General features: G+C 47.2%; 1 protein-coding gene across 1 annotated transcript in view; it reads right to left on the bottom strand.

The window, feature by feature from the left end:
* Positions 1-16,573, bottom strand: part of LOC138267242 (extracellular calcium-sensing receptor-like) — an 83,468-nt gene that overhangs the window by 65,712 nt on the left and 1,183 nt on the right. Inside the window, exons 2-3 of the mRNA XM_069216099.1 lie at positions 12,694-12,882; positions 4,150-4,160 (exon numbers count right to left, since the gene is read on the bottom strand). Of these exons, the coding sequence (XP_069072200.1) occupies positions 4,150-4,160; positions 12,694-12,882 (200 nt within the window). The remainder of the gene's footprint in view (positions 1-4,149; positions 4,161-12,693; positions 12,883-16,573) is intronic.

Here is a 16,573-nt window from a genome sequence, read left to right as displayed (position 1 = left end):
CAGTTAGGAGTTTACAATGCTAACAGCTTTAACTCGAGCAAACGCGACACCCATTGCATTGCAAATGCTTGTCTGTCTTTCTCTTCCTCCTTCTTTTCCAGTTTTGTGTTTTTCTGTCTCTTGCTCTGGATCAAAGTCTGCTGGAAAAAAGTAAGTCCTGTACCCCAAAAATGAGAGCTAGCGGGCCCCACTGGCCACCACAAGCTCACATTAAGCACTGTCTGTAGCACCTTCAGAAATGCAGCCACTGAAATGTACACAAAAACCTATCTATGGACCATTGGCCTGCAACACCCTCTTTGTTTCTGGTACTGGGACATGCATACAGCCCTAACAATGTACCTGGGGCGCCGCCCGTGATTTCAGTACGCAGATCCGCACAGCCCTTTAAATGTACCTCAATCCTGACCTGTAACACCTGTGTGATTTCCTTATTGTGATTCACACAAGATCGTCTCATTGCACCTCATTACTGACCTGTGGCAACCTCTACCATGCCAGTAGTCAGACCTCTACACAACCCTTTGTGGCAGGATCTGTGACGGTGGTGTTTAGATGCACACAAATGAAAATCCGGCAGTCTTGACTCATGGCACATTCTGTGTTTCCATTACTGAGACCTACCTTTTAAATTAACCCCACTTCTGTCATGCTGATGGCCCTTGTTAAGAGATGGGAAAAATAGGCAAATACCTGTGTTGGCCTAGATTCTTAAAAAAACACAACTGTAAGGTGAGCAACTTGGTTTATCGCTGGGGAGAAGGCAAAAGGAATGGTTGTGGCCAGGACACTCCTGCAAACACTAGGTGGACACTACAGCCAATATTTATGATCCTGTGTGTTGTTCTTGCATCATGCTAAGTGACGCTAGGACAAGAAGAAGGCTTCAGTAACATTTACAAAGCTAATTTGGAGCCTTGTATAGCTTTGTAAAGAAATGTAACACAAGGTAGCTGCTTGCCCTGATTTAGGTTACATTTGAACAGTGCAGCCGGTAATTTTAGGAAGGAGGAGGCGGAAGGGACACACATGCACACTCACACACATTAATGCACACACATGTGTGAACACACACACATCCATTCACAACATTCATAAACAAATATTCAAACATGTGCACCAAAGGTTCATTTAAAAACACACACACACACACTTACCTGCAGCTCCTCCTCAGAGGTCCCAGGAGTGTTGGGACTCCTGCCTTCCCTCACTGGTTGACTTTAGGTCAGCCACTGAGGGAAGGCAGCAGCCCCAATCTTGCCACAGAGAGGGATGGGGTCAGTAAGACTGCTGATCCCACTCCACTCTGTGACGATGTGTCACTGACTGACACTCAGCCATGGGCACTCAGGGGTTAAAACTGATGCTCCCAGGTCGGAGTCAATGGGTGCCACTATAACCTCATCACTGAGGGGGAGAGCCATAAAGGACCTTTGCTGAGCTGAGGCGGTTACGCCTTTTGGAGCTGGGACCTCCTCGGCCCAGCAAAGTTCAGCTCACGCAGCCAGGAGCCTACATAAATAGTGCATGTCTAGCCTCTGGCTGTCTGACCTCAAAATTAATAGTGTCTGTCAGGCTGATCTTTCGTCAGACTGACAGACACTCTTCTTGAGGGGCAAAAGGTGATTGGGCATAGCTCTTCAGCCTCAAAGGACCAGCCACAGCTGCATTTCAACTTGGGAGGCTTTCATGGGTGGAGCATGAGAATTCCTATGCATCCACCGATAGATTTGCTTGCATTCCCAGATTTAAAAGCATTGTAAACCTAGGAATATGTCAAAATGCTACACTTTCCCAAGTGAGACGTAACGAGGAAATATCTATTTCTTCTCATTACTTCTTTAAATGTGTGCTGTATTCTGCAGCACACACAGAAAGAGTAAAATGCCTCTAAGGAAAATCCAGCCAGTAACAAAGGCAACTTTGCACTAGTGCAAGGGTGCCTGCCAGTGCTTCATTTGTGCTTGTTGTTTCCGGTGCGGAGCACCAGCACTTATTTTTTAGGGCCGGCGCTTAATTTTCTGCCTCAAGCTTTTGCTGTGAACAAAAGACACATATGGGAAAGACGGAGGAAGAGAAAAATGAAAAAGCGTCACAATGGGAGTAAGCAGAAAGCTGCAAGAGTGGGCAGAGGGGACTGGGAGTGGCTTTAAATGGATTGAAGAGGCCCAGATTAGCTTCAGGACTACGCTGCCCAGTGCTTAATTTGTAAATTAAAAGGTGCCGGTGCCCAAAGCCTTCCTCTTAAACATGCAGCTGCTGCATTTATATGTGCAAGCACGGAATACTGAAGCAGAGTAATCTGTAAAGTCATCTCGGGCCTCTAAAATCCATTCACAGCCACTCCCTGTCCCTTCAGCTCACTCTTGCAGCTTTCTGCTTTCTCCATTGTTACGCTTTTTTCGTTTTTCTCTTCCTCTGTCTTTCCCATATCTGTCTTTTGCTCGCAGTAAATGCTTGAAGCAGAAGAATAAGCCCCAGCCCTCAAAAATAAGTGCCGGTGCTCAGCACCTGAAATAATAAGCACAAATTAAGCACTGGCACTGCCTCAGTATTCCGTGTTCGTACATTTAATTGCAGCAGCCATATGTTTAAGAGGAAGGCTTTGGGCACAGGCACATTTCTATTTACAAATTAAGCACTGGTGCCTGTGCTAGCGCTAGGCTGCACACTGTGCACCAGCGCAAGCAGAGGACGGGAACGCTCCATGTCTTTGTAAATATGGAGTGTATCTGACCTCTCAATTTCAGGCAACACAGCACAGCAGCTTTGCTTGCTGCCCTGCGTGCGTGAAAATTTAAAAAATATGCCCTAGGTTTTGAATGTCTAACAACATCAAATAAATAAGAGCACAAAACGCAAACAGTACAGAGGACGAATCTGCTTACGTCTGACACGTAGGCGGGAGAGGCTCCTTCTCGAAATTGTTGTCAGGGTAGACGCTGGGGTCGTGGATGGGGAAGATCCCACCAATCAGGACATCCCCGTCACTTGAGAACCCACTCACTTCCGGTGTCTGGAGCTGGCACATGGGCAGCGGACTCATGAAGGCAGACCAGGGTACCAGGCTGACCACCAGGTACAAGACATCTCTGTGGCACATGAGAGGCTTGGGGACCTTCCTGACAGACATCTTCTTTGTGGCCTGGAAAACAAACTGTCGATTTCACCGCCCCATCATAGACTGTAGTCTCCACTCCTTTTTGTCCTTGGTTCGGGATTCCAAGTTTTCTGACCTAAGACTATACAACGTAAATAACAAAAATGAGTTGATTTTGCAAGACCATGCAAGCCACACACACCTGTGAGCAGTCATGTAAGTCAGCATATGCACTGACACTTGAAGAAGCCTCAAACTCGAGTTCTAACCTTAGCTCCCTCACTTTATCCACATGTGTAACCTTTGGCATATCACTGAATACAGCCATTGATAACCACGAAATTCACACAATTCGGAATTAATATAATACATGATACGGTTTAATTATAAAAATACTTTTTACTATGATATAAAATTACAAACTGCACAAATGTAGTTCAGGACTGTGCCTATTTACACAAACTTTTACTAAACCAGTCAACCAGATCCCAGGCTAAAGCTTCAAAGATTGCTAAAAAAAAGGCCATCTTTTTGTCATTTGTTCGTTTGAATCTAGAAATAACTCATTCGATGAAAGGTATAACAGTAGAAAAAAGTTTATTATATGTCTCTTCCCCAAGAAATATAGTTGTCTCCTTACAGTTATACACATTTCATACACAGTCAGGTTGCAGTAACTTATCCTCAATATGTTAAATATGGGGAAAGGTTTCAAGGTCTAACTATCCATATTGCATACCCTCCAGTTTGTTAGCTGAAGTTGTTGTGCATTCCAGAAGGCAGTCACTGCCCTTATACTTCTTCGGTCATCTATAGCTTGATAATTACAATGTAAGGGTAAGCCAGTATGTTACCATGCTCCCGCCAATTCGTATCTACCATTCGGGATTTATCTGCTCCTAACTGAAAGGCCACCTGGACAGTGAAAATTAATTTATCTTTATCCAGCCAGCCATCCATCCACTCATATCTATCTGTCTATCTATCTATTTATCCATCCATCTATCTATTCATCCATCTATTAAAGCACACAGCTAAGAAAAAATTACTCTGAGAGTAACTGAAGAATAAGCAAGAGAAATAAATCAGAAAAAATATAACGCCCACCTAAGAAAAGATAGGGTTAGCAAATAATAAACCTTTTGAGAGCCTTTCGGAACAGGGGGTGGCTTTCAATGTGTTTTTGGTGCCTGGAAGTCCGTAGCCCAGCTTCCTGGTCAAGTAGGCAAAGGAGGGCCCTCTGATGCTCTCTCTGTGACTTTGTGGACTAGAATGATTGGGCGACCACAGAAGACATCTTCCTTTCATCAGTAGGCCAGAACATTTGATTTTGCATGCTCCATATTTAAACGGCACAGAGTGCGGCCTTGTTCACATCTGTATGTCAGAATATCGAGAACTTTTATATCGCCTGACCTACAACTCGTGGCTTCAATATCTTTTACGGGAATATTCCTCTGATCCATATAGATTTTTCAATTATTAACTCCAGTGGGGCGATACTTCCGTAAAAGCCGTTTAAGACAACATGGCCCAGAGATACTAATGCGTTGTGCCAGCGCAAAGCGATGCGTGCTGTTTACTATCCAGAGCAAAAGGTGTTTTGCAGTAGAAATGCTTTGTGCAGCTATGAGTGACTTTTCGGCAAAGGCAGAAAAGCATAAACACCCATAATATTTTTAACCAAAGACCTGATGAAGATGTATGGGCTTTGAATCAACAACTATAGCACACCCAAACAAGGAAAATATGTGAATTTCTCATGTAAAATCACACACATTGCTTGCGTGCTGCAGTACGCAGAACGCATGTTATACTTGGGATCCATCTGATTTCTTCTGCCCATAGGTACTTATATATGGTTCAAGCACAAATCCTGGGCGAACAGCACATACTCAACCTGCACCAGGCTCTGCATTGCAGAAGGTATCCGTTTTTTGAGCCCCTGCCCAGGGGATGACAGCAGCAGCAAGCAATCTCACTAGACACGCCTCTATGCTGGTTCTCCCTTACACAAAGCAGGACGGTAAAGGATGTTCTGGTGCCATAGGGGTCTTCCGTAGTGATCACTGGCAACCCATATAAATCTAACCCTTTTATAAAACTGTGTATTATTCTTTCTCATGTTTTCCCTTCGGATTGATTCTTTCAAAACTACTTTGGATGTCTATCTGCGGCCAATACTCCCAAATGCAGTATAGGAACTACTCAAACTACAGAGTGAACAGTTTGAAATTAAAGTACGGAAAACAATTTGATTATAATTTGTAGATTCAAAAAATCGTATTTGCTTTTATAGCCCTTAAAAAAGTATCAGAAAATTTCTCAAAAGCATTAACAAGTGCATCACAGGTGATGTAGTATGTAATTGAAGTGTAAAAGGGCAGGGTTTGCAAATAAAAAAAGGTGGCATTGTAGGCTAGAGCTGAGAACACGACAGGCACAATTTGGCAAGGCAGGATATTTTTTAAATGGATGGAATGAAAACAAGAAAAGAAGGTCAATAACAAAAAATGCGCAAACCTGACAAACTGGAAATTAAAATGCTGACTTATTTTTTTCCTGCCCGTTTGTTTTTCTGTCTAGTTCCAATTAATCATATCAACCTTATAGTGTGTCACTAGCCAGTACAAACACCCCTGACATGCAATATCTGCAGTGATTCATAGTGTGCTGAAGACAGTGTGAGCGTGTCATTGCTCAGCCAAAGATACTCACAGGAGAGGTTATCTCAAATGCCAGCTGAACCCTAAGAACCTCAAAGTGAAACGTATTTCTATATCTCAGTAAAAGAAGAAGAAAAAACGGATCCTCAGATTGCGAGGGAGATCGAAAATATCAAAAGTATATTTCAGTTTTTATTAGAAGATTGCAAAGTGTCCTTCATCATTTTCTAGCATTTCTTTTACAATCAGTTTGGAGATAAAATGAGGGTGAGAGCCCCCAAGAGCCGCGCTGATGTTACAAAGGCAACGGATACTGGAGCAGGGAATGGTTCTGCATCCGATATCATGAATTGGACAAGGATGGCTTTTCCTCCGGAAATATGTGACTGCTTAAGTTAAGTAAGGTTCCTTACTCAGAAGGACCAGAAACAGCCCCCTCAAGTTTAGCCCCCACCCAGTTACTCCAAGCATCGTCTCTGACCCCCTGAATCGTCTCTGACCCCCTCACCTTTAGGAAGGAGCTGCAATCTTCCCCTTGGCAGCTTCACAGACACAAAGCTCTCCACCACCCATCCACTCTAGCCCGCTCTCCATCCCAATGCACAAAGTACCCTCTCAGTGCCCCAATCCCTGCCTTTCCCTGCCTACCACCCAGCCGCTCCTGCCGAGGGATGTTGACCAAGGTAAGGAAAGACCAAATGGGAAGGGAAGCGATGCTCGCTTTGAGCTGGGAAACGAGGTTCCGGTCCCGGCATCGCTTAATATACTGTGATCCTGAGCAATCACTTAATCTTCCCGTGCCTACAAAAAAAAAAGTCGACTTTCTGTATAGCCATGTAATACCCTTGGGCCAAGTTCGCGTTGCATCAACCTGCACATAAAAGTAGGCTATTGAGTAAAAAAAAAAGTACACAGAGCGAGTGAGGAAAGGGACCTGACAAGGTCCAACCCACTTTTTTTTTATTATTAATTCATGAACACAAAACATTTGCAGCACAGGCTTTGCAGATATATCAGCTAAAGGAAAATACGTTTTCCAGGCAGTTCTGGATAAAAACGCTTGAACTATTTCTGTACTTGAAGATTTGCCACAGTGGCCAGTCTAGGGGCGTTATTTCTCGCTGCAGTAAATTGCGTGTGTGTCCACGAGGAAAATGTGCGCAGCACACAGGGGCCTCTTTTCATCCAGCCCTGGGGGCAGCAATTGCTCCTTTGTCTACCCGGCCTATTTATTCCCTCTGTCATGCACGGGCAGCCCAGTCCGGTTCCCACCCTGAAACCGATGCTATTTCTGTTCACGGAGCCTTGTGATGGCACGATGCCTTCCTCACTGTCAATCACGGTGCCTTTCACAACACTTCAGTCGTGGAATCTAGCTCTGTCTACATTAAGTAAAACGCAGTACAAAAAAAGTGAGCTTTGAGAAGTATGTGTTTTTGTAGGATATGCAACGCCCTGTGAGAATGCATGTACATGAATACTGCTAAGTCCACTGTATTGTCTAAAGAGGGACTTCAATTTGGCAGAGTACCTGCGTCCTACATGTAATGCATAAACACTGCTGGCTCCAACTGCGCTCAGTACTGAGATGAACATCCCCAAGTTATGTCTCCCTAAACCCAAAGCGTGGGTGCATAGAGGAAGTGGGAGTCAGTGACGCAGAGGGGTCTTCAGGGTGTTTCAGAGGCTCAGGCTTGTTGATAAACTATCAGCACTCGCACAGGGACCGCTCATTTCCTTACCCGAGGAAGGAGGCACTTTAGCTGTGCTGGGATCTAAACCACCGGTGCAGCAGGTGCAGTGCCACCGGAGCTCAGAGGCCGGAGGGTCATAATAAAACCTGATCATTGTTGTACTGTTCTACCGTAGCAGCAGCCAATTAAGCCATTTTCTTTGTTGCACCACTTCCCATGGCATCCTTACCGCGCTACTGCATCTGGACCACTGCAGAATACATACAAAGCGGAGCTGGACATAGGACATCAGTAGGACGAAAACCCCTGATTGACTCATACAGGTCAGAGCTGGACCAGGTCCCCCTTTGTCCACTCTGCAGAACACCTGTTTTCCTCTTAGGGTGACCTGGATATATTTTGAGGGAATTGTGCAGTGAGATGCAGTAATGAGACTGTAGAGGGCTTGCAGTGCCCATCCGTCTGTCAACCAAGGCTTTGACTATCTTGACGGATTGAGCAGACCTTAGTGGTAGCCTCTTCTGAGTACCCCTTGGACCCCAGATACTCTCCCTCACCTAGACCACGGCAGTAATGCCCTGCCTCCCCTTGGTGCAGATTGCTAGATCTGCTTGTGTGGAGGAAGCTTCAGTGCCATCTCATCTGAGCGCCCCAGGGTTCCCGAAACTCTCAGACCTCGGCCTCGGTGTCTTCCTCTTCCCCGGACCTTCCATCTCCCGTCCCTGTGAGCATTTCCCTGGACTGCTGACGCCTGCAGAGTCCAGCTGCCTCTGTGACTTTATAATGCTCCAAGCTATCACTGCACAACAGGTTCATGGACTCTGAGCTCTTTCAGTTTTGGGGTCTCCAGGGACCCCTTCAGGTTCACTCACAGCCACTGTACCGTTTAATATCTGCTCAAAGTGAGCACCCCCCCTTGATGTGAGTTGTCTCTTCCGCCTGTGTGTTTTTGGACTCAGAAAGGCGTGTTTCCAGCCCTTCCTGGATATCTCGGCGGGTCCAGTATCTCTGCCGCGGGATCCCTGCCACAGTCTCCGTGGGCTTGTCCCGCGGCCTCCCGGTGAAGAGTACACAGCCAGCGGTGGGCTGGGCCCTAAAGTACACTCCTGAGCCCCCCCGGGGGAACGAGCAGAAGGGCAGAGTAATTGCTGCTCCGGTAATACCACAAACGAGGGTAATGAACAATCGAGGGACTTCTCCACTTATGGAGCCAACAAATTCTCGCCTTTCACAAGACCCGTTTCCATTCATTATCAATTTATGTTGTTGTTATGCAAGAAAGCAAAAAATAAATAAATGAAACAGAACAGACAGTGCTCTTCCGTGCACCCTTTCTTCCACATCAGTAACACGTCCCTGCACCTTAAATCTAGCTCAGAGACACCGGGGTTCACTCTGAAAAGAGGGCTTCGCTTTCTGGATAAGAAGACGTCCACTGAGGGTGGACCTAGACGTGCGCCATGTTGGGGACTGTATGGTTTCAGTGTCCATCGTGATTTATTTTATTGTTTTCAGCTTGAACCGTAGCCATGGTAATCATGAAAGCAATAACTACCATCCATCAAAACAGAAGTGTACAATAAACGAAAAAACAAAAATGGAAAAGAAAAAGTACAGGTTTAAGGGTGTTTAGACCATCCTTCACTATCCATTTTAAAGAATAGGCATAAAAGACCCATTTCCCCCAACTTGATAATCAAGTATTCAGTCAGCTCATCCTCTAGTTCTTCAGACATGGTCAAAATTTAAAGTGCAAATGCAGTGGCACGATATAGATTCGTGTTTCCCAACCTGTGGTCCCGGGACCCCTGGGGGTCAGCAAAGCCTCTTCAGGGGGTCCGTGACTGCTTAGGAAAATTAAATAACATTAATAGATTAGGTCCCCAGCTTTCACTAATGACTTTTTTGGGGGGTTCCCCTGATTCATTAATGATTCAGTTGGGGTCCCTGGGTTCCAATAATGATAAAGTGGGGGTCCACAGAAGTCTAAAGGTTGGAAACCACTGATATAGAACAATCATTCAATCAATCAATGACCCCAACACAGCCGCCACCAACCTACACTACTGGTTAGAAGGCTGTGCCAACACCCTCGCACCGCTCAAAAAACACCCTAACACCCCGCACAGAATCAAGGTCAGCTGGTTCACCCCAGATTTACAGGAATCCAAACAGCGGTACCGCAGAACGGAAAAAAACTGGCGCCGTGACCCTACCGCCTCCAATCGCTGCACCTTCAAGGAGGCCCTACGCAGACATCACCAATTGATACGCACCGCCAAAAGGACCCACTTCAAAAACCACATCGACACCAACGCCCACAACACCAAAGAACTCTTCAGCATCATCCAAGATCTAACCACCCCGAAGGCATGCTCCAACGAACCCCCTCCATCACAGGAGATCTGCAACTCACTTGCATCCCACTTCCGTAGAAAGATAGACGAAATCCACAACAGCTTCAACTCCAAATCCCACCAGCTAACTACGAACACCCCTGAACCCCACGCTCCAAGAAACACCCACCTCCTCCACACCTGGACCCCGGTCAACACAGAAGACACCGCGAACACCATGGCTACCATCCACTCTGGATCTTCATCGGACCCCTGTCCACACCACTTCTTCAACAAAGCCAACACCATCATCGTCCCCCATCTCTGCCACACCATCAACAGCTTCTTCGAATCAGCCACCTTCCCAGAGATGGAAGCACACAGAAATCAACGCCCTGCTAAAGAAACCTAAGGCAGACCCTGACGATCCCAAGAACTAACGACCGATCTCCCTCCTCCCCTACCCAGCCAAGGTCATTGAAAAAATCGTGAATAATCAACTATCCCGGTTCCTGGAAGACAACAAGGCACTTGACGCCACCCAGTCCAGATTCCACAAAAACCACAGCACTGAGACCGCACTCATTGCTGCAACAGACGACATCAGGACCATGCTAGACAAAGGAGAAACAGCAGCACTCATTCTCCTGGACCTCTCCGCAACTTTCGACACGGTATGCCATCACACTCTCCGCACACGCCTCCACAACGCTGGAATCCGCGACAAAGCCCTGGACTGGATCTCATCATTTCTCATGGACAGGACCCAAAGAGTTCGCCTCCCGCCGTTCCTTTCAGAAGCCTCCAATATCACCTGTGGCGTCCCTCAAGGATCTTCACTCAGACCCACACTTTTCAACATTTACATGGCCCCCCTCGGCGACATCGCACGAACATACCACATCAGCATAGTCTCCTACGCCGACGACACTCAGCTCATCATCTCCCTCACAAATGATCCCACCACTGCAAAGGACAACCTCCACAACGGACTCCACGCCATAGCCAGCTGGATGGAAGCTAGCCACCTAAGGCTAAACGAAAACAAGACAGAATTACTCATCTTCAGTACCAACCCCTCAGCCTGGAACGACTCCTGGTGGCCCACCTCCCTAGGATCCGCACCCTCACTCACCACCCACGCATGCAACCTGGGCGTCATCTTGGAATCCACACTCAGCATGACTCAGCAGATCAATGCCATCTCCTCTTCCTGCTACTACACCCTCCGCCTGCTCCGCAGAATCTTCAAGTGGATTCCCATCGAAACCAGGAAGACCGCCACCCACGCCTTGGTCAGTAGCCGATTGGATTACGGAAACGCCCTATATGCAGGAATAACAAACAAACTCGAGACAAAACTGCAAAGAATCCAGAACGCATCCGCATGCCTCATTCTGGACATTCCTCGCTGCAACCACATCTCCCCCATCTCAGAGACCTACATTGGCTACCAGTATCGAAGAGGATCACTTTCAAAATCCTCATCCACACACACAAGGCCCTCCACAACACAGGTCCGACCTACCTCAACGACAGACTCACCTTTCACACCCGACCCGCAAATCTTCGCTCCGCCAACCACACCCTCGCCTCCATTCCTCGCAACTGCCGCACGACCACTGGAGGAAGATCATTCTCCTACCTCGCCGCAAAGACCTGGAACTCCTACCACTCCACTTCCGCCTGACCGATGACCTCCTATCTTTCAGGAAACACCTTAAGACCTGGCTTTTCGAACAGTAGCTTCCCCCCGCGCCTTGAGACCTTCCGGGTTAGTAGTGCGCTTTACAAATTCCTGATTGATTGACTGATATAGAACAGGGGTAACCAGTAGGCCAGAAGCCCCAGTCTGAAGCCTGGACTGGTCATCTTGTCATAATTCAGGGGGACCATAGGGAGCTTACTACCAAGGTGTAAATTAAGGGGGTATCCCTTTTGTAACAAAGTCCAAGTGCATTTATCCCATGTTGAAATTGAAATCAATTAAACAGTGGCACTAACCGCTTACGGCGCATATTTTGAGTTTTTCTACTAAATGATAAAAGTCAAAATGGTGGAAAATCATCACTCCACTGTGTAGTAGTAAAAATGACTTTCCCTCCTCCTCAAATTGGGAGATTCTTTTGCCCAATCTCAAGTTACGCAGTCATTCACTGGGGTGACCTTGACCCAAGTGTACTATTGCCTACTGCCAGAGCTTGTGAGGTGCTCTGCAAAGGTTTAAAGTGCAAAGTGATGCAAACAGCAGCAATGATCAACTTCCTCATAACAAAACTACTTTGTGACAAAAGTTGATGCAGCCACATTGCCAAAACTATTGCAGTGTGCAGTAACATACACACTTCTGCTTTCAAAGGGCTCATAACGAGGAGGGTTCAGCACAAACACTCTCAGGATCTGATGCAAAGCCAATCAACTAAATTTGCACAGCTTCATTTTCATTCTTTCAGTTTCTTTCCTTCTTTCCTTTTATTGCTTTCTTTCTTTCATTTTTTATTTTCTTTCCTTCTTTTTTGCCTTCTTTCATCTTTTAGCTTTCGCCTGCACGCACATGCCTGTGTGCTGTGCTTGCAAAATCTTTTATGAAGATAATTTAAAAAAAAAAGGGAATCTGCCCCTTACCTACCTGAACTTACCATTCGTTCATTCCAACATCAATCTCCTTTACTTGTTTCTCATTGTCCACCACGTCGTCACATGTCATTTGCTTTCAGTTCCTGCTCTGCTTTTGCTGTTGATTGTGTCGAGTGAAGTTTGGACCAAGTACAGCTTGCATCACTCTTATTGGATGATGGCCAGTACCCTTCCACTGGCTACTTCACTGTGGAGGTACATTTTTGGCTTTACATTGAACCACAATAGAAGATAGAGACTTCTAGTTGCAGATTTCTTACCTTAGAATTTCCCTGAGACATCTGACTGGATCCAGAGATTTTTCTTCCAGCAGTACCCCTGCGCACCGCTAGGTGGCGTCGGTCAACTCCACGGGCGTCGTTGGCATCATGGTCGCCGTGATGACATTGCTGTTGTATAAAGGCGCCACCCCAGTGCGCTGATATCAGTTCTTTTCTTTCCGCACCAGCCTACAAGTAGATCCAGAGAAGAGCTACCCAAGTAATTTTTTTGACTAACTACGACATTTCTGTCAAATTTGCTTTTGATGAGTTTTGGTTTGCGTCGAAGGTATGTCCCGTAAGACCGGATTCAAGCCTTGTGACTCCAGTCGCTGCATGATGTCGTCCATGGATCCGCACCTCGTGTGCCTCTTGTGTCTGGAGCGCGACCACGACCAGAAGTTGTGCACCGAGTGTCGGGCGTTGAACCCAAAAGCATTGAGGGAGCAGTCCCTAAAACTCATGGCAGCCCGACACTCGACTCCGTGTCATTCCCGGTCCCGCTCGAGAGGAAGGTCAGGAGACCAGTCACGGAGTCGTCATCATTTTTGTAATTGTCCAAGTCGTCTTGACATTCAGGTAAGAAGAGGTCGACGAAGAATGCCAAACGTTCTTTGACTTCGGCCCATTGCTCGCACGATGCGAAGCGCTAATAGCGTTGACGCTCTAGGCCTCCGTCTTCGGAGCCTCCGTCTGGGTCCGCTCCGCGTCTCCCGACGTTCAGGGAACCGGTGCCACCCCTGCCCAACATAAAGAATTTTATGAGGCCATGCGCCTCCTATTTGGGCAAACCGACCCCCCTCGGCGCCTTTTGGCACAGGGGAGTCAGTGAGGTCCCCTCGGTTTCCAAGTCGACAGCTTTGGCCACGACTTTGGCGGGCACCTAAGGATACGCTTTCAGATCTGTCCTGATGCCGGTCGTGCTGACTTGACCTTCCCCGGTGTCGGGTCAGACGTCGGTTGAGACCACAATCAACGTTGACCCTATACTTATCCCCACAACCCGGAGCCGGAACGAAATTGCACAAAGTCGATTCCGTTTTCCATGGGCTCTCTTGGGCCCAGGGTTGATCCTGACCCCTATTGCTATGGGTATGGATAAGCAGATAGTGTAGAGGGGTCTGCTGGACCCTTTAGAATACCAGCTTGACCCTGACATGGACTGGGTACAGGATTTGGGGGATACCAGTGGGTTGGACACCCCTTGATGCTGGAATGCTTTCCCCCCCTACCGTGGCTACAGAGGAGGGGGCGTGATATTCTATGGTGGTGAGTAGGGCTGCTGAGGTTTTGAACCTTGAGCTTCCTTCTGTGGAGGTCAGGACTAACCTCCTGACCGAAGTGCTTCAGCCTGGGGCCTCCAACTCCTTCCCTTCAATGAAGCACTTACGGACATCCTACTTGGGACCTGGTCCAGACCCGGCACAGGGGCTCCTGTGAATAGGACGGTTGCCAACTGCCATCGGGCTGCGCAGACTGACTTGAAATTCCTAACCCAACACCCTACGCCTGAGAGCCTTGTCATCCAGGCTTTGGCACTCTGGTGCATTTCCTACCGATCCCCCAGACAGGGAATCAAAGACTGGACACCTTGGGGAAGAAGATGTTTTCTTCTGCCAGTCTAGAGCTGGGGTCCGTGAACACTGCATGCCTTTTGGGCCTCTATTCTTATATTCTCTGGAATACAGTCGTGTATGTACTGCCTCGAATTCTGGAGGAGGCCCAGACCGTTTTCTCCCAAGCCATGACAGATGAGAGAGATGCAGCCAAGTTCATGGTACGTTGTGGACTGGATCCGACCGACTCACTGGGCAGATCGGTTGCATTGACGGTGGCATTGAGACGCCACGCCTGGGTGAGGACGTCTGGCTTTTCGGGGGTTATCCAGCAATGTTTGATCTATATAAAAAATATAGTTTAATAGTAGGGAAAATAATATTATCACTATATCAGTGAATCCCTGAATCAGTCACTGGAAGAAACAATCAATTTCTAAAACTAGTTTAATCATACTTTATCAGAATGGTGCAATAGCCAAGATTAAGGAAGTAAATCATCTGACACATAAAAAACATAAGTCGGCTTTAAATAACATAAAACACATATAGGAAGAATACACAAACAAAAAAACACAATTGTTCAACAATTTCAATTCATTAAGGTTGTACTCCGATCATCCTTTGAATCCAAACAAATGCGGTTGTAGTCTCTAGTCTATAGAGCAATCCACAGAGGAGATAATTGCATCATTGACACATCAGAGGGATACTACTGTCCATTTAAACGCTTGATGAACTGAAATTGTTTAACAATTGTTTTTGTTTGTTCGTATTTCAGGGATTCAGTGATGTACTAATGATGATATAATTTTTCCCTACTGTTAAACCATATTTTTTAGATATATTCTTGATTAACCAGGTTTAGTGGGGTCACTAGGGTTAACCCCCTTCTTTCCTTCTCTATAACAATCTTTGATGGACATGTCCTTTGATGGGACCCGTCTCTTGGGAGACGAGGTGGACTCAGAGCTCAAGCACTTAAAGGATTCCCGGGCTACGGCTTCATCCCTTGGCCTCGCAGCTGCTCCTCATCCCCATCAGTCCACCTTTGGCTCCTTTCGTGGCAACGGAAAGGGCACCCAAATGCGCTCCTTTCCACCTGGCCACAGACCTGTGCATGCTGCACATCCGCTACGCAGAAGTGAGATCCAATGAGCTTGTGGATCAGGGAGTCAGCGGGACGGCAAGTCCACCCCCGCCCATGCCTCCGCCTCCAAACCTTCCTCGTACATCTGAACATCTGGGACCAGTTGGCAGCAGGAATCGCCATCACCTGCCCCACTGGGAATCCATTACCACTACCACCGACAGGTGGGTTTTACAAATCGCCTGAAGGGGCTACTCCCTCCTCTTCGAGACTTTCCCTCCAGCCATGCCACCATCATTCGATCATCTATTGGGTGATCACATGGCCCTTCTCCACAAGGAGGTCAAGGCTCTCCTGGCCAGGGGCCATAGAGAGGGTCCCTGCGCCAGATGTAGGTAGTGGATGTTATTCCTGCTACTTTCTAGACCTTGGACCCTCAATCTCTTCCTCAAGAAGAAGAAGTTCAAGATGTTAACCCTAGCTCAGGTCCTTTCTGCCCTGGACCCTGGAGACTGGATGGTGGTGTTGGACTTGCAGAATGCCTACTTTCACATTCCCATCCTGCCGGCCCACAGACATTACTTACGATTTGTGGTAGGTCACAAGCATTTTCAATTCACCGTGCTCCCCTTTGGCCTTACCAGCACCTCTCGGGTATTCACAAAAGTGATGGTAGTGGTTGTAGCTCATCCACACAGGTTAGGGGATCCAGTCTTCCCCTACCTCGACGACTGGCTGTTGAAGGTAGGCACGCCCCAGAAAGTCATCTCCCATCTCCAGACTACAACAACCCTCTTGCATTCATTCGCTGGGGTTCACTATAAATGTGCCGAAGTCACACCTGGTGCTCTCTCAGATATTCCCTTTCATCAGAGCTGTTCTGGACACAGTGCAGTTTTGGGCTTATCTTCCCAAAAAGCGAGTCCAGAATATTTGGGCTATGATACTGATTATTCAGCCTCTAACCTGGATTTTGGTGAGAATTACTCTGAGGCTGCTGGGCCTTATGGCCTCCTGCATCCTGCTGGTCCAACATGCCAGATGCATATGCGGGCTCTCCAGTTGGACCTGAAGTTGCAGGGGGTGCAGCATCAGGGGAATGTCTCCGACACAGTTCAGATCTCAGAGGGCACTGTGAAAGACCTGCGGTGGTGGTTGTCGAATCCAGATTGGGTCAACTTCAGATCCCTCTCCCTTCCCCAACCAGATCTCACAGTAGTGACAGATACGTCAC

The sequence above is a fragment of the Pleurodeles waltl genome, chromosome 12 (genome assembly GCF_031143425.1).
Source record: "Pleurodeles waltl isolate 20211129_DDA chromosome 12, aPleWal1.hap1.20221129, whole genome shotgun sequence".
NCBI lineage: Eukaryota > Metazoa > Chordata > Amphibia > Caudata > Salamandridae > Pleurodeles > Pleurodeles waltl.
This window is presented reverse-complemented; position numbering and strand designations above follow the sequence as displayed.